At 41.6% G+C, this 19263-nt stretch overlaps 1 protein-coding gene across 10 annotated transcripts in view; it reads right to left on the reverse strand.

Annotated features, from left to right (window-relative positions):
* Positions 1-19263, reverse strand: part of PPEF1 (protein phosphatase with EF-hand domain 1) — a 32824-nt gene that overhangs the window by 643 nt on the left and 12918 nt on the right. For 9 of the 10 annotated variants that reach the window (XM_090124835.1, XM_090124850.1, XM_090124833.1 and 6 more), the window contains 13 exons: positions 18745-18796; positions 15026-15189; positions 13366-13480; positions 11354-11400; positions 8900-9066; positions 8148-8184; positions 7538-7687; positions 5360-5497; positions 3779-3964; positions 3020-3162; positions 2061-2167; positions 969-1135; positions 58-142 (listed from right to left, as the gene is read on the reverse strand). In XM_090124835.1, the coding sequence (XP_089980961.1) occupies positions 58-142; positions 969-1135; positions 2061-2167; positions 3020-3162; positions 3779-3964; positions 5360-5497; positions 7538-7687; positions 8148-8184; positions 8900-9066; positions 11354-11400; positions 13366-13480; positions 15026-15189; positions 18745-18796 (1558 nt within the window). The remainder of the gene's footprint in view (positions 1-57; positions 143-968; positions 1136-2060; positions 2168-3019; positions 3163-3778; positions 3965-5359; positions 5498-7537; positions 7688-8147; positions 8185-8899; positions 9067-11353; positions 11401-13365; positions 13481-15025; positions 15190-18744; positions 18797-19263) is intronic. The other variant, XM_031599360.2, reaches the window with a different exon arrangement.

Here is a 19263-nt window from a genome sequence, read left to right on the forward strand (position 1 = left end):
GGGAAAAATAACTAGTATAGGCTTCCACGGGCTGTACTGTGAGTTACTGAGCCTTACCTGACTGATCTTCATCCATGATGTTGAAGATCATCTGCAGATCTCTACTGTATTTGCACAGCGTTTCCACCAAAGTTGGCTGAACCTGGTTTTGAAATCATATACAGGAAACCATTTAGACCTTGGGTTTGGGTTAGCTTAACTGACAGAACATGTACTATTATCCAAATCTATTTTACCAGTTTAACTTGCCAAATGTTGGGAAAAAATCCTTATGCACGAGTTCGAAGGAATGGTGCTTTATGCCTTGCCCTAAATCAGCTAAAACCTGTCACATATGGTGGGGTGGGAGGTGGTAAAGGAGCCCTTCACATCTCCTGCCTTCCGTAATTATTTGGGGAAAAATTGATAATCTGGGGAAAGCGCTGTACGTCACACACTCATGAAACTTTCATTAGATGTATATGAATGGGTCCTGCTGCGTAGCAAAAATGGTGTCGAGAGCTAAGTACCAAAGCACTGTGCAGTCATGCAGTAACAACTGGACTCTGTAGAAGAGACCTCGTCTACCGTGAGACACCTAAAAGCCCATCTCCAACTGTGACTTCATCTTACAGATGCCAGAAGCGGCTTTGAGCACATCTGAAAAAGCTCATCTCAAAAGAGTGCTCACGGTAGGATTTGTCGCATAGCTCCTCAGCTACCGTATCAAAATGCCCTTGAGAGTCAATGGAATGTACAAAGCAGTTCTATCATGTGATTCATCCAGCCTATTTTAAGACTCTACCTTAGCAGGGAATGATGATTTGTGCCTTTGGAACTGCCTATTTCTCTCCAGTAACTATAAAAGGAAGCTAGGTAACTAGTTCAGATGCAGATCTCTACTGGATTGGCCAAACCACTGCCTTGTGCATCAAGCTGCACTGAAAGCTGTTTCTCCAAGATTTGAAAGGATGTGTTTTCCTTCTTACCTGATGCATAGGACGAGCTGTGTCCATATAGTAAAAACATGACATGTAGTCAACGTTTCCATCTGGATCTGTCTTCACTAATTGAGACTTCAGTGTCCTCCAGGGCAGTTTGAGTTGTAAAACTGACTCCATCACTGCTGCCCAGTCACTGACAGAAATCCTGCCTGCTGGGAGGGGTCAGTTCATGGTTATAAGCAGTGTGTGACACAGCTCAGATGAGACCCGGCAACCCCAGCATGCCTTCTGACATTGTTTTACAACACTCACAAAACATAAATGTTTTTTCCTAAACAAGTTAATAAAAACAGTGAGGTCAGATGAGGCATTTCCAGAGGTCCCTTCCCACTGCACCAATTTTGTGATTCTATTATGACTATCAGCATGCTTTAATTTGGAGAAAAATTATGCTATGAAGAGTACTTCAGATGTGAGCTGAGTTGCAGCAATAAAGATAGACGTATATGACTGAAAAGCCAACATGCCAGAAATATCTTCTTCAGTTGTTCAGCAGCCAGAGGAACAGTACCACCACCCTATGGGCACAGATGACCAACTAGTCAGGTGAGAAGCTGTCAGGAGGAAAAGTATTTTTGCTAGACCTTGTATTTTTGTTACAAGTCAACAATGACCTCTTCCTAGATAAAAGGTTCGTGTATCTATTTATCGCTGAATTTTCTTCAGCGGATGGATGAGGATTCCCTTCTAGTGGACTAGCTGCTCAGCTTCACTGAAATAACTCCCAGGCTTAGAAGACTAGTTTTCTCTGAGGCCCCAGTTCCCTGGCTGACACCTGAAGATGCCCCTGGTGAGCTTCTGGAGCCATATTTGCCAGCTCAAACTTTGCCTGGCAGCAAACAGTTTTTTTATTTGCTCATATGTTTCAGTTCTGTTGTTCCTCCTACTTAAAGCTCCCTAGGTTGTTCTCTAGGGCTAAGTGCCCACTAACAAACATCTGCACTGGTCAGAGAGAACAACCGACCAGGCTCTGCCTTCCTCCAGCCTTACACAAAAGCAGGCAGAACCCTTCTGCCACCATGAACGTGCAAAAGTTGTTTTCTCTGTGGTGATGAGTGGACAGAGAGATGGTGTTACCTGTGCTGTTGCGGTCATACTTTGCAAAGGTGTCCATGAGTTTTTGCTTGTGAATAAAAATCCTCTTTTGTAAGGTCTGTAAAGCAGACTGTTCAATTGTTTTCACCCTAGAACAAAAAAGAAATCAAAGTAGATCATTAAACGATATTAATCCTCCAGCAATTTATGTATTTCAACATTCATTATCAAATTGTTATGTTCTTTAACAGGTGGTGTTGTCAGGGTCATGGAGGAACATGGAGGAAAAATAAAACAAAGCCTTAGAAGAATAATCTGAACTTAAGAGATAATCAAGTTTATGCAGGTAATTCTAAGCCGCTTTGCTCCAGTAAATCTGGCCACAGTGCTAGGCATGGCAAAGCTGCAATGATAAACTTTTTGGACTCCACTCATAACAGGATTTCTCCAGATTAACAACGCAGCCTTAAAGCAGACCTGACAGACAGGTGCAGGCTCTTCAGAGTCCCTGACAATAGTCCATTCTTAGCATTTACCACTTCTAATTGCCTTTGGAAATTTCTCACAAAACCTGGGGGTACTTAAAATGCATTTTTAAGTGTTGATTTTTAAACAGCAAAACAGAAACAAAAGGGAAGATAGATTATGAGATTGATGTGAACTGTGATGTGAACATTACTGTGAATGTGCTGAAGGAATAGCACAGGGCTGCATCAGGGTCGGGGTCAGGGAAAGGGTCTGCACCACAGGGCGGTGGGCATGGAACGCGATGCACAGGGCAGTGGGCACAGCCCTGAGTGCCAGAGTTCAAGGAGCGTCTGGACAGCGCCCTCAGACATTGGGTTTGGTTCTGGGTGGTGCTGTGTGGAGCCAGGGGTTGGACTCCATGATCCTTGTGGGTCCCTTTCAACTCGGGATATTCTGTGACTCTATCCAATTACAATGAAACTACAGATCTGTGGCAGGTGCTCATGCTCACCATACACACAATGTATCTTTACCTCTCCCAGTTTTTCCGCTTGTCTGTGCTCACGCAGACTTGGTACTGTATAAAATGAGGAACCAGATCAGGATTCATTCGGATGTATGCTCCTCGGTTGCTCCCCTCTTCATAATAGTTAGAAGCAGAAAATATAGTGATAACCTGCTCATAGGAAAAAGAGAATGTGGATTGGCTAGAATAATACATCTTGAGACTGATTGCTAAAAATGATCTTAGAAAAACCTGCAGGTTACAAAATGAAGTGTCTGTGTGTAAAGCCAGAAATCAATACAGATGCTATTCACCAAACTGCTTCTACTTTTCCAGTCAGAACTCCACACCAGTGCTTTTGGCCTGCCACAGCTCAGAGGGCAGCAAGATAGCATGCTGTAGTGGATACATCTGAGACACAGTTGGTTTTAAGGATTTTTTCATGGCCTCTCAATACAGCATATCAGCAAGCAGGGCCAGAACAAAAATGATTAAGTTAAAAAGCTTCTAGAGCGTAGGAGCATCTCTGTGCTGTATACATACACATAATTGTCCCCAGGGATTCTGTTGATGTTGATGAGTAATGAGCCTGTCCCCACTCCCTAAAGTTCCAGAAGACTTCTGTGATTGTCAGAACTCCATCATCTGTTCTAACATCTATTAATTTAGTGCACAATTCCCCTAAACCCATTTTGAAGAAGTCACTCATATTCTTCATTAACTCCGCTGACAAGTCTACTGTGGATGTGCCTGTGCAAATCACATGCTTTCCATGGCAGCCCCTTACCTTCCCATCATGAGCGAGGTCGTAGCCGTCTGGCTTAAATTCATGAGACCTGATCAGCATCTTCAGATTATGCTTTTTAAGCAGCTGGTCTGTAGTGTCAGGGCCAAAGCAACAACCTCCTCCTCGACGTTTGTTCAGAGTACAGCCATGTTGTTTTTTCGGATCACTCCAGAGAATGTCCAGGACCTGGGAAGAGCAAACTCAAGAAGGACTGATAGTCGGTGAGGACTGACAGGCTACAGGTGCCTGAACTAGTGGCCATACCAAAAACCCCAGGCTACTGAGAGAAAATACCTGAAAGAACAAGCTTTTCTTCCTTTCTTTCAGCTGTGCATTTCTTTGGACTGAAACTTTTGTTCTTTTAAATTACAAAACATATTTAGAGTATGTGTTAACATTTTCAGATGCAATATCTTCTCAGAGATGTATATCTCCTTTCACAGATGCAGTTTCAGACTGGTAGATGCATCAGGAATGGTGCATGGGCAAAGAGAGCAACAGCCGCCTACACACGCGAGAAGCATTTCCTATTTCCCAGCACAGACTCAGAGATCACCCATGTCAGTGGTTTTACCTAAACTAAACTTTGGCATACCTGTTCTAAACATGGTAAGAGCTGCTCAAAGCAGCTGTAGTGCCTTTGGTTAGCTTGTGTTCCAAAACAAGATTTTACACGTCGGCATTTTAGCAGAGTCAGAGACACAAGGATGAATTCTCGAGGTTTAAATGCATTAATTCCAGCCTGTAGCAAACACTAGGCAAAATGTTTCTGTTCAAATCTCCCTGGAAAGGGTTTATGGAGATGCATTCTATTTCCCATTTGCTGGAGAGTGTCAGATTAAGGGGGTTGTTCCTGCCCATTATGTTAGTTTCTAGGTCAGATGCATATCTTGGGAAATCACATTTTCAGAGATTTGCTTCTCTAGAGGCAAAACGAAGCCGTCTGCTCTGTACAGCAGCTGTCTGAAGGGAAGTTCAGAAAAATAAACATACACAACTCAATTTTGAGCTTCTAAATTACTATGCAAATTAAGCTTTCCAAATTGACACGATTTATTAAATTACAGCATGGCAAGCAATCCATATTGCCTCTGATATTCAAGAGGAAACTAACAGCCAGAGGACAAAAATTTCCTGCTCTGAGCAATCAGCCTGTAGCTCTCTGGAATGGGGCTTTTTGGAAACTACCAGCATCCAGCTGCGAAAACCATGGCCAAAGAAAGGTGCATGCTATCACAATTGATGGCCAAGTCTGACCTATTTTAACTGACAACTATGTACGTACTAACAGACCTACCACACGGGGGCATGCAAACACATCTCATACAGAGTTTCTTCCTCCTAACAGCTGAGAACCGAAACCACGGACTAAAATGTATTTTCGAGGCATAAAATCACAAGCCTTTATTACCAGGTGTACAAAAAGCATCTAAATAATAACTAGCTGGCTACTATACTCCCCAGAGCAATGGGTTTCCTATTCAGAGACAGACCTCTCAGACTCAGATGCGCCCTCTGAACGCAGCCCCTGCCACTGTCGTAACTGGGTCTCGGCATCAGGCTGTCTTTGGTTTCACCTACTTGTTTCCGTTCCTCCTCAGTGAGCTCTGGCTGTGAACTCCATCGGAAAAGCTCAGCGTAGTCCAGTGAGATGCCTTGTATTTTCACTTGCTTCTTTCTGTCTGTCTCTAACTTCGGTAGCTTCATCAATGTTTTCAGCTTAAAAAATAAACACAGAACATTGGAAGAGTTACCAGAAAATAAAGATGATCCATTCCCTTTTCCCCTACCCAGTCCTTAATCTTCATAACGCTCTGAACTTTCAGGTTTGGTGGAAGCTGCAGGTGTTTGGCACCAGCAGATATCGTGCTTTGCATCTGTCAGGCACCAACCTTTTTGGATGTGCTGGCACATCCCTGTATCATGGAACATCACTCATTCCAAGCCACACTCAGTCACGAGGTCTCACTGCACAGCAAGGACAGCACTTGTGCTCAGGGCAGATCCCAAAGTGCCCAGCTTTGCAGGAAACTGAAAATGCACATATAATATTGAGGATGAAACTGCACCCACCACTGCTCTGATACAGTAGCATGCTGTTAGGTTAATTCAGCTGAAATCAGTGGAGTATCAGGAATAAAGTTCATGAAGTATTACATCAGTCCTTTCACTGTTAAACATGTTCAATTGAGACGTATGGGCATCTGCTTTTTTGGAGTTGTGTGCTGTGGTTCCGACAAGGGCCTTTCATGCAGGGTTCTCCGGAGAATATCTTTTCTCTTTTGATATTTCTTCATACTATCTCCTTTTAGAATACCATCAAAAACATCCAACAATTTAACAACAAAAACAACCGATGCCAAAAATTATTTTCCTGGTGCACTGACCAGGATTTGAAGACCTCTCAGCTGCCACCTGTACCAATTAAAAAACATCGATCAGCCCAGAGCAATACTGCCCTGAGCTGTGACCTGTGCATGTCTCATTAGCAATACTCTCCCCTGGCAGCATTGTCAACCTGTTAATTCTGCATTTCACAGACAGTGCACCCAATACAACCAGCCCAGCCAAGGTGAAAGTATGACAACAGCTTGTCCCAAAGCTGAGACATCTGCATCCATAGCTAGGCACCCAAATTCAGTGTGCTAGGCTGTTTCATTGCCCTTCTTCACACCTTTAAGAAACAAACTGAGCTACACTTGACTGACCAGTAAAATTGTTAATTCTGTGCTAGAAATTGTGAGGGTGAGATTCCATAGGCACTAGGAACAAAGTGCAACTGTGTGGAGCCAGGTGTTGGACATGATGATCCTTATGGGTCCCTTCCACCTGGGGATATTCCATGGATCTATGAATCTATGAATTGCTGAAATACCTATATCTTGTGCCATCTGGGATGCTCTGCATGTCTGTGAACCAGGCGTAATAGAGATTGGTGGAAGAGATCTGTGAGGACAACTTTCTCCAGAGGCAATGGAAATCTCCTGAGGCTTTGGGAGAGCTTCCATAGAGACCTGCACTGGAGACCTGTGTCTGATCAACGGTAAAGCCCAGACCTCCAACTCATCTCCTTGGTCTATCATAATTAATCATAAGGAGCCTAAGCACCCAGCTTACAAGCATTCACCTTCATTTAGTTGTATAAATCTTCCAGACCAAAACCTACACTATTTTCCAACAATTTGAAAAGCTGTGATTTGCTCATCATTTTGGAATAAAAACCACATGACTCCATCTTCTAAATTCAGGAAAAGCAGTCGTTCCTGCTTCCTCAAGGCCAGCTTTCGAGGCCTGCTCCTGCTGGAAGGGCTCTCCCACATGTGCTGCCATGGGAGCACTGCAGGGTGCAGAGCTTCCTACACAGAGCAGATGGCAACCACACAGCCCCGGGACAACAGGCGGTGTTAAAAAGATGCAGCTACATTGGTTTCTGAAATGTTTAGAAATGCCTGTGAATTAAGAACTTTGCATACTTTCTGGCTCATGCGTCATCACTGCAGGATGGAGGTATCTGACGTGTGTTCAACTATTTTAAAGTCAGAAGATCCATGTCGTTTTACAGCAGCCAATTAGCTTCCAACACCTACTAAATCCTCCCTTTCTAAACACTGATTCTGAAGAAAAACAAGACTCTTCTTTCCTTACTTGCTTTAGGAAGTAGCCATTTTCTTTCTTCCTGCAATCAACTTGATTTTAGCATTCTTACTGCTACGCTATGTAAAGAAAATAAAAGCACCATCACATGAAATGCTCACTTACCTTATTTCTCTCAAGTAACTTCAGCAAATCCAAATCAGTGGTGTCTGAAATTCCTCCATGTACAATAAGCACTTTGTTATTAACTACAGTGGCAAGCGGAAGCCAGCTGAAAATTTCTCGCAGATGATACAGAATTGTCATGCCATGGACCTGCAAAATGTACTCTTAGATTAGATGCTGCCGGGTGAAGATTCTGTTGCTTTTTAGCTCTACATTTTGTTGAGGTGTCTGCAAACACCTGTATGAACAGTTCTACCCGGGGGAGACACTGCGCTGCAACACCCGCCAATAGGAGCTGAAATTTATGCTAAGAGCCACCCAACTGTCCCTGCAGCATTTCATTTTCCTTTCACTTTTACCCCTTCTTGTGCTCCTGAGTGGCCTCACCGATGTTATTTATTTCATCCCGTGGATGGCTGAGCACAAAAGGTTAACAGTTAAAAATTATTTTGTCAGTTATTCCACTGAAAATCCAAAATAATTGTAACTACATCATTAAAGTCATTCCGTACTACACCTAAACTGGTTGGAAGTTTCCTTCTTCAGACAGGTTCTCATTTTACATCTGCAATACTAAAAGGAAATACAGGGAAAATGGGAAGAATCTTACCTTATACTTCTTCAAAACTTCTTTAGTGAAGCCATATCTGAAAACAGGACAGCATCATGAACTGGCTGTTAATATGCCCCTACTTAGTATTTTTTGCACTACGGTGATTGCCAAGAATTTTCCATCCCTCTTTTTCTCCTTTCTGTCTCACTTTAGTAAAAGTGCTTTCTTCTATTTTGTCTCAAGAATTGAGTTAAACCAATTCTTGGGATTGAGAAAAAAGTCCAGACCAATAACTTTTAATCAGCCTTATTTCCCACTTAAAATAAGAAGCTTAACAGCTTACCTTTGAGATACGAGGAGAATTTTTGAGGAACCAGACTGATGTTGGATAACATTTCCCATAAAACCTCCAAAGACAGCATCACCTATCACATCTCTTTTCCTCCATGAGAGACAAGGAGTCTAATACCTCATTCTTTTAGCACCAAAGCACCCTTGCTGCAGGGGGCGTTTCCACAACACCCTAATTTTTATCATATAACTAAAATACAGTCCTTCCATCCATCCCCTTCCCCTTCCCCCAGGTTTGGTGCTCTGAAGGTCTCAGTGAACCCATCGAATTTAATGGACTATGATTAGAAATGCCTATTCAAGTGTCTATACATAATGAGGATGTTCTTTGCTTAAGCATCTTGAAGATGCAAAGCTCCACCAGAATACCCAGTAAAACACTACTTCTGGTTTAGAGATCAGATGTTGGCACAGTGAAGGACTAGATATGCCATTCCCTCTCATCCCTTTAAACCTACTTCATGTTTAAGATGAAGTCTTCATGGTTTCCTCTGTTCAAGTGAAAATCATTTGGGTAGATAAGAAGAAACACAAATAGGATTATAAGTATTTCCATAGAATTTTTTCCTCTGTCAACAAAATCGCCGTTAAAGACATAAGGGTTGTTTTCTGAAGGCAGACCATTCTGCAGAAGGAAACAAAAACAAGATGTTCAGGGACTGCAATGCTACTGTAGAAAAGGAAATATCATTTCAAATGAGATCACCTCGCTAGAAACCCTGCAATAAACAAATGAATTAAAAAATACATCCTGCATAATACAGAGCTATTAGGGAACAGATGACCTCTCTAATTGGTCTTATGATGCTGCCTCTTATCCTTTCCTATACCTATTAAATTAAATTGAAAGGGACAAGTAAGAACATTATTATTGTAATAAAATATTCTTTTCTGTTAATGCAACTGCTGCCAGGAAGTTATCCTCTTGCAAATAGAAGGGACTCATTCATTTTGAATGTACGACATGAAAAATTACCTTCTGATACAAATCTGAAGTCCTTATGTTTCCTTATCCAGTAAGAAATCAGATTTCAGATATTTACATTGTTTGCGGTCTCTGCTTCCAGAACTCCTAAGAAATACTAGAGCCCAGACCTTAATACAGGACATTGAAGAACCTTTATTCCAATTGCTTTAATCCTGAAATCTCCCCCTCCTGGGGAGACTGCACATACACGTATTTTTTATCTTATTTTTTTTTTCTGGAGATTCAGAGCAATGTTTTATTGTGAACAGCAACTTACCAAAAGCTACTACTGTGAATTGATGGTACGTGTTGTAAGATAGTTATCAACATGTCAATAGGTGCCACCAGCCTACAAAAGGCATAGCAGAGACTACATGTAGCTTCATCGTTTCCAGTCATGAGTATTGGAAATATTCTTCATTTTTTACTTGCCAGGAAAAGGAAACTTCTGTTTTCACAATTGGCATGGACAAGAATAACCAACAGAACATCTACAAAATCATATTGTGACAACAGAGGCCACTCTTACAAGGTCAGACAGCATTGCAAAGTGTCCTACTTCACAAATATGGCTGCTGCCCCAGCACTACTTATGGTGCAGCCTCTGACATGCCAAAAAGGTGAACAAGGCTCTCTAAGAGTAGCAACTTGCTTCTGGGTGTCATTACTGTACCTGCTGGATTAGTGATTAACTTCTGTTTTTTGCTCACATTCTCTACATCTTCAGGCTACTTCTATCATTAGCAGCCATTTACCAATCTAGCTTAGCAATACAGGCCTTAAAATCCAAGTGCCTGAACAAATTTAGAGATAACAGAGCAGTTACCTGCAGGATAGTTCTGCTTTACCTCCCAGGTCTCGTTTATGAAACTGATGTGAATCATATTCTGATTCTGTTTCAATATGTAGTTCCAAAAGGGAAGGTTGCCTAATTAAAATAACAGCTAAAAGACTACGGCCAAGGACTGGCTATGTGTAATTGGTTAATAAGAAAAGCAGAGGCCTGAAGAGGCCTGATTATGTTTCAGCAGGCTTCAGGTATGTCGCTGGACAAAACCACCAAGCTTCCAGCCAGCCAGTATCAGATATGAAGTGTGACGACCTTGGAAGCAGAGGGAAATTACATCATTTAAATGTCTGGTTTGGTTTGTGTCTGTCTCCATCCAGTGCAGAGGAATATGCAAGGTTCAGACACAAATCTCTTCCTTCAGAAAACTCAGATCTGCCAAATGAAATGTGGTGATTCAAACTAAAGATAAAGGGGAAACTAAATACAGGAAAACTGCATCTTCAGTTGAATACACAATTGTGGAAAAGAAAGCCTGGAGCTTAACTTTTTTTCACATCAGTAAAACAAATCTATACTTTTTAACTTGAAAAAAGAGTGGCAGTTCAAGGATATGGACAAGCTACCCAAGGTATTTCCATTTCGTGCAGACTAGGTAGTTATTCTCAAGATAACAAATGTTTTTAAAGAGATAGCATCCTTTTTTGGTTGTCTGTTTTCTGTAAACAAACAATAATGAAAAACACCTTATCAATGAAAGGGTACAAAAAAGCCTCTGCATTTCTGTCTTGAGGACCAGAATTATCCATAGTGTAGTGTCAATTCAGGAACTGTTAGCTCCAGAGTTCAGACCTTAGTCAGCAAGGAATAGAAAACACGAGCCAAACATTCGAGACATGGAAAGGAACCCTCCCTAGGTTCATACTCTAGATCTACATTCGGAAGCAGGCATATTTCCTGGATCTCCTCTCCTGCAGTAAGCAGGAGGATAAAGAGAAGGAAAAGCTATGACAAAGACACCATCCAAGATGTTTCATGGTTTCTACGCGTGTGTATGGTTTTTATCACTTAAAACGGAAAGTTTTAAGTGATAAAAACTGTTAGGTGCTAATACATATTCTGTAAACCAAAATGCTACACCACAGACTGCCTGCTTACCTTGTGGAATACCAGTAAAAGATCATCCAGATTCCCATGTAAATCTCCTACAGGAAATAAAAACATATACATATATTTAATCACGGAATAGGGGAAAACTGGAATTTTATAAGACTAGAATTATGTAAGTTAGTCCTAAGAAGGTTTTCCTTGTGTTTTTGTTATTAATTTGAATTTTCCTTAATAACTTGCCCTACATTAGCATTGTATCAGCTTCATTTTAAGGTACATGAAGAAGTTGCTTAGTAAAATCTAGCAATTAAATATTTAAAAGAGCAGACAATTCCCTTGCATAATCTTTCTTCCTCCAAAGATCAGATCTGCAACCTAGGTAAGAGGTCATTCAGGGAACTGGAAGATGGGCCAACACATTATCAGCCTGTAACACAGATTAATACTTCAGAAATAGACTTCTAAATACTAACAGGCTTGAATTTACTAAGCAGTCTACTAAACAAAGCACAGTTGAGCAACAGTCTGGTTCGGGCCCAGGTTTTGGTTACTGGAGGTAGGATCTTCTGGAGGGACTGTCAAAGCCTACATGCCTCTGTACTATGTGCACAGGAAGGGCAAGCTGTCTCATCCTGAGGTTTATTTCAGAGCAGGGGCACCTCACCACAGCATGGCAGATCCCTGCCACATCACTCCCCTCAGGGCCACCCTCCCAACACTTGTGACTCACCAGCCCCAAGCCATGGCATGGCAGTGAGCTTCCTCCACTTTTCTTAACCACGGTAGTTAAGAAAAGACTGAAGGAGACATTTTTAATGTCTTCCATGCAAATTTCTGTTGATGACAAGCCTGCTGAAGGTACTCTATGGATACCTTTGGGTGATGATAGATTTTAAAAAGGTGTGGCCACAAACATTTCAGAAGCATATTTAATTGACATTATTTGTTTGAAATTAGAAGGAAACTGGGGGAGGCACCTCGCTTTAAGGAAAATGACAATTTTGGACCAATTAGCTTTAAAAATGGGTCTTCCATATTCTGCAGAGGAGCTATCTGGTTGCAAAAGCTGTTAGCTTCAATGGCAGGAAAGGGAACACTTCAGATGCTACTTTCACAGCGCAAATGAGATACGCAAACAACAGAGGGATGCTTTATTATTGATTAGTAAGCCACACCCTGTGTAGCAAGCAAATGTGAGTCTGTTTCCTGCATTCAGAGAGAGATTTTGGTTGGTTTGGTTAACAAATTATTGTTTGTAAGAAAATATTATTTAAACAAGCCCTTTCCAGGTAAGCAAAGTTGGTGCATGACCACATCTTAAAACCATCAATTGCTGTTTTACATGTGTCATGGTTGTCTCCCCTACAATGCAGCACAGACACAGCTGTCAGAACTGATGTCACCACTCCTGTTCTGTTCTGCAGCTACTGCAACCTGTGGCACATTAGGATATCACATCCATTCATTCATAATCTATGAAAACATAACAAAACAGATGGCAATGAGCTCTTAATTTTTCACCTTGTGACATGTCACATCATTCTGTGAGACTATTTTTTGGTTGTATGAATATCAGTGCATCCTTTCGGTCCCTTTAGTAGCGAGGTTTATTATACATTTCAATTTGTTCTTGATGGTCATACTATCAACAAAGGGCCTTATCTGCCTTTTCTACTACACTTTCATTAAAATCATTGCTGAGTAAACTCTCACGATAAAGTCTTTTTCTCAGTGGTGAGAATCACAGTACTCAGAGTGGCATTTTAGAAATGGAACTGCAGGAATATTTAAGCTGCACTGCAGTGTTAGCTGAATTGATACTGACTCATTCAGAAACTTTTAACAAGAGAAAAGAGGAGGGCATGGACTTCCCTAAATATATCTGGTGTGATGCAGGAACCTTTTTTTTAATAGTGTTGGGTTTTTTTGTTTTTTTTTTTTGTTTCCATTTATGCATTTGTTAAAGAAAAAAAAAAAGGAGAAATTCCCACCTCACTCTCCAACTAGTTAGAATATCACCCTTCAGCCCAAAGCAGCTACATTCCCAGTTCTATTCTTACCACAGATGGTTATCTCCTTGAAGTAGGAAACTGAAACATGGGTGATATTTGGCTTCTCCTTGAGAAGTCTCCTGGTCTCACGTAACAGCTGCAGTACATAGCGGGGATGAAGCAGCTATGAGAAAAATCACAGGGAGAAGAGGAAGATATTTTAGGAGAAGCTTGAAATCTGCTTCATTAGCACTACACACATATTGTGAAGGAAGCTGTATCGGATCATTGGTACTACAGACCTCTTTAAACATGGATATAGGCTGCTTGGTTTAGTGCTAGGGATTAGGAGTAGCTCTGCATTCGCTTCCCACTGAATGGAAAAGGGGCCCTTGGTAAACTTGCTGTTCATATTTTCCCATTTTATTTCTAGCATCCCGCTTCTACTCTTCTCATGTACAAAAAATAGTAAGAAAATGGGCAATGGAGCACTCAGAAGCACGGCATAAGTTCATCTCTTAAACACAGCTTAAGCAAAAAAAAAAAAAAGTATCTAATTCTAAACAAAATGAAAAACAGACAAAAAATAAATAAATAAACCTACAAAAACCCCATCCAAAGGCCATAGATGATATTTCAGCAAATTACATAAATAATGAAGAGATGGAAACTCCAGCAAAGGTTGACTTGTTTAGAGTTATCTTCCAGCTCATTGTGAAGACATTATATGAATGAAACATTCAAGCTCCAAAGATTACTCTTTTCACAGGATATGTAGCTTCTGGCTTCTGTAACAGTGCTCTTTTGGTCTCTGCTAAAGCTTGATCAGTCTGTGGTTTTTACAACATTTAATTCAAACACTGATGGATGGCCTACAGACTGACTTGTCAAGATGAATTTTCTCGAAATAAACAAAAGAGGGCAATTATGTGTAATCATTTCCTTATTAAACGCCAGCCACAGCAAAGTGAAGCCTTGAGTGGGCACATTTCTCATGTGCTTTACATTGTGCTACTTGTAAGATCAGCCTTCACTGAAAATTAGGGGAAAAATAAAATATTATTCAGTAAATTGAAAGCAAACAGTGACTGTTATCCCTTATACAGCACATTGTTAAGCACAAATGACCACGAGTTCAAACAAAACTGTGTCATGTAAAGCAGTGGCGGGCAGAGCTCACGAAATCTATGCTAGCACATTAGCCATGCTTTATATTCACTCTCTCCAGGGTCCTGTACATTGGAATCAGGTGATTAATCCCTGCAACTCAATTCGTCCTTAAAACATTGAGGGGAAAAATAAAAATAAAAGGATCTCAGGGCACCTTTCGCAGTCCTGTCAACATCCTTACTGACACCCTGACTGGTAGTTGCTGAGGGCTCCCACTGCACATTCACTATCAGCTTTGTTCAGCAAGAATGCCACCAACCCCTGCCTCTCCCAGCACTGGCAGTGCTGCAGCTACACAGTGATTCAAACCCAGGGACTGAGAAGTTCTTTGGATTTGGCAAGTTACCTCCTGGCCAGATTAGATTCCTACAGCAGCTCACCATGTACCTGTGTGATTAATGAGGGTTTGCAGGAAAGAGTAATGGGATGGAAAGGAAGGTGGAAATACCTCCCTGGGCACCAGCTCAGTCCTTCATTGGATTCAACTGACAGGGGAGCTCCAAGTGAATTGAGATGTAAGACAAGAAAAGCAAACAAACAAAAAGTAGTTGCAGTGTACCTGTTGATTCTTGAGAGCATTAAGAAGAGCCTTAGCATGTGCAATATTAAGGGGAAATGAGAGTCGTGGTCCACGATAGGAGTCTGGAACATCAATCTTTTCATACTCGATTACATATGAATCTGCACCAGGAGAAACATGGGAGCTGGTAGAAGTGCGAGCAACTGCAACGAGAGGGAAGAGAAATGGGAACGTAGATGCTCCAGCAGTCCTACAAAGCTGTAGCAACATGAATAGAAAAGGAGAATGTAGAGGATGCTCTCTTCATTGCAGTGCTGGAGGAGCCAGCTCCTGCCCTGTACAGCAGAGCAGCTCCAGGTCTCCCCACACTGATCCACAACACTAAACAAAAACAGAAATAAACACAAAAGTGACAAAAACACTGTCCTAACAGGCAGCAGCTGTGGTCAGGATGCCAAATACTTTGTACTGGAGTTGTGGAGCAATCTGTTCTGTTAGGCAATGAGAATACAACCTGCCATAGACTTTATCCTCCCACAGAGCAAGGAGATTCAGAAGCCATCACTGACCATCCAGTGACCATCTGTTTATAGTTCCAGATTATGCTGTTAATATGGGTTTCAAAGAGTTGCTTTTATCTTCTACATAAAAATTCTAGGCTAATTACCAGCAGCACACTGAATATTTTAAAAGTCAGCAGCTAAGCAGTGTTCTTTCACAGCAGACTGCAAAGCACTCCTTTCTGATACAACAGAGAGACAATGACAGCTACCATAAAACCTCTGAAAGACATAAAGTAAACAAAAACAGCTTCTCCTGATTTTCCTGAACATGGAGAAAGCAGGAGCATTGCTCACTGCTTCAATCCAGTATTTTCTTAGCATACCCTGGATACATAACAGGGAAAACAGATTTCAGTGTTTGCTCCTTGCAGACAGTCTTTGTCACCTCTTATTCTAACAGAGAGAGCCTGAGCCCTAAAGGACAGTGTTCTGGAGGCTGCTGTTGCACAGCTGCTTGCATGAGACTCTTCAAGACACTTTTTGCTGTTCCTCAGACCACCCTAATTTCCATTCAACTTGCCAGTTCTGGCCAAAGGCTCCCTTCAGCTTTCTCCTCCAGAGCCAGCAGCCCTCCCAGTGTCCCCAGTCATGCAGACACCTGCCCATGTTGCTCCGTCCCTCCTGCCCACAGCAGGTGACCTTTCCCATCCCCTTTGAGAACACACCTGCCTTCCTCACTGCCTCTGCTCCCTGCTGGCAGGTGTCCAGGCTGGGAAAGACAATCTCCTTCCCCAAAGGGCATTACTCTGCAAAGTATACCTCATTTTCAGGATGAGAAATCAAAAATCAGTCATGATCACAAGCCTGGGAAGTGCTCTTACATCTCCTCAGCCAGTCTTTCAGCTAGATTTTAAGGGTTCTTCCTGCACAGGATGTCTGATCTGGGAGTAAGCAGTACTTCTTCCTGTAATGGATGTCCCACTGCAGCCTGGAGATGCTCTGGCCTGCAAGCAGCCCATTTGCCACAAGTCCCATGCAGGGCTCATTCTGAAGGGCTCAGCACTCATCTCATTTAGTTATCTTCCAGCCAGAGCTGTTCTGGCTCTTTCAGTCCATACTGAATGACAGGGACAAAAGCCTTAGGCACACTGAGTTCAGACACCTACCCTAAGATCAGATGAAGCACCCTCTGCATCTCTTTACCAACCAAAGGGAGCACAGGGACACCTTTTGCTATGCTCTGATACTGGAGGCCTTGCCTGAGGACAGTGAGCTCAGCCCTGGCTGCTAGCAGCCCCCATTAGGCTCTGGGCTCTGTGCCGAACAGTGGCCGTGCTCCTTGTTACACAAACACAAAAGCCCAGGAAGCACCTCTGGCTCCTGAGGAGTGCTCAGACACTGGACATACTCCCTGTAAAACCTTGGAAAATGGCTTTAAATCACAATCAGAGCAAGGACAATACACACATAGCTATGTAACATCCCAAACACAACTCTAATTGACCTGACATCTTAAAGAGGATGAGAGGATGATAAAAGTTTCAGAATACAACATAAACAACCACATCAAAAGCACAGTCACTGAGATGGTGACTGCTTTCCTTCTCTGAATAAAAGACATTTGGAACAAGACGATCAAAAAGAGAGAAGTGGCAAGATGAACAGAGATGACAGGTATCACAAAATCCTCAGGTAGCTTTCTCATCATTGCATACTGTGAAGAACAGGCAACCTGTGCTTTGGTAAGAATATTATATACTAAATTCTTGGAGAAAGCTCTTGAACAACATGCCATCACCTTAATTTAAGTGACCAAACACAGATTAAGAAAAAAAAGAGAGAGACTAAAGTGTGGTGGGTTTTAGAAAATACTTGGGAATAGCAAAGCTAATTTGAAGCCTCTCTGCTTGTTAGGTTTACACACTCACAGGGGCTCTCATATTAAGACAGTGATACAGCAGAAACACAAGCAGTTCATTAAGTAATCTTTCTGGCACAAGTTCTGCTTAAATCTCTGGGGCTGGCACAGGAACTGCAAAGGTCACTCAGAGGAGCGGGCAAGAAAGAGCCTGAAGTAAGAGACACATACAGCCAGCAGTTGGACAAACGTAAATGCAAACCACACAACAAAAGTTCAACTTGCAATTTCTCATTTAACATGTCCAAAAAATCGAGTACAAAGGAGGCCCCAGGCTGTCTCTCTATTAATATGTATCTTACAGAATCTTTCAGCACCTTTTGGGGTTTTAGTATTTCTAATGAAGGGCATTTATTAGAAAGGGAGAAAGAAAAAAAAAACATCAAATCACCACCACAACCACACTAAGACAAAAATAAAAGTATTTGGAGCAACTTCAGTCCTCACAGATGAAACTTCTGCACAAACAAGACAGACAGGATAATAAGTGTTTTCCAATAAAGCATGCTTTATCACACGCATCAGCTTTAACCACCTGCATGACTGCTAATACCTGCCAGACCAAGGACCAAGTCACCCACACCCAAGTAGAAAGTCACTGGAGCACTAAGGTCCCATTAGTTCCTTCTATCAATAAGCATAGTTAAAAACGTAGATAAACCAGTTGTAAAATTTGTTTTAAATTTTAATATGATAACAAAATAGTGATGAACACAATTGTATCAAATCTAAGACCAGCACTACAACTTTCTGACTCACTCATGTGAAAAAGGTGAACAGAGGTGTGCTATCAGCATCCAGAAGTAGTAGATAAAGAAAATCAAATGCTGCTCACTTCAAGTTTGCCATTTCCTCCCCAGGAAGTTAAATACCTTTTTGCACAGTGAGGTGATAATGGAAAAATAAAAATAAAAAAAGGAAAGACAACCGTATAATCAGTCTTAGCTTTGCAGCAAGGCTCAAATGTCATTTCTTTTTCTGCAGAACACATAGAGGCACTCTGAAGTACTGAAGAGAGAAGAACTGCAGTTTCTAACAGCTGTCATTAGAACACTGAACCACACACAGTTCTGGTGGTGGCTTCAGCCTGCTATAAATATGCCTTGAGCAGCCTGTGGCTGGACCAGATGAAGGAGAAAGCATACTGTCTCGTAATTCAATAGGATGCAGTCAACACTTAACAGGACCAAATTCTTATTGTGATATTTGGGAAAGCAAATCTCAGTCCCAGCATGTACCACAAGTTCTAAAAATCACACACTGACATTACCTCACATTAACTTTTCCCATATAAAGTTTTCAAACAATCTCTGTGTTACTTTGATTTTTCTCCTTACCTTCACCACGATGAACACAGTGCTCCAGCATGAATGTGAAAAAGTTGGACAGCTGGATAAGGAAAAAAACAAACAAGTACTGATCAGTTTAGGGGATTCAGCAAGCATTAACATTCTCTTAGCCAGGTACCACCAATTTCCCATTTAGAGGGAGCTCGGACTCTATTGTATGGTCCCACAGCATTACCTCTAAATGAGCAGGTTGACAGCATATGATTACAAACAAAATTCCAAAGCTACATCATGCTGCTGACATCTTGGGTGTCATTCATTTTGCCCATCATTCAGACTATTTGTCGAGGCTTCCTTTATCGTCTTGTACAGCTATAATTCACCTAACTCACTTTATACTGATACTAGACTAAACACAAAGCCCTGTAAGTTCCTTATTCCTGGTACTGACTCTCAAGAAAGCCCAGGCTGATATGCTGAGATACTGAAAACTCTATTTCTCTATTGCAGATAGCTCACCTTGCTGATTCTTTCAAGATCACCCGTGCAATGACTTAATGTAAGGGG

This window comes from Phasianus colchicus, chromosome 1 (genome assembly GCF_987193195.1).
Source record: "Phasianus colchicus chromosome 1, bPhaCol1.hap1.1, whole genome shotgun sequence".
Taxonomy (NCBI): domain Eukaryota; kingdom Metazoa; phylum Chordata; class Aves; order Galliformes; family Phasianidae; genus Phasianus; species Phasianus colchicus.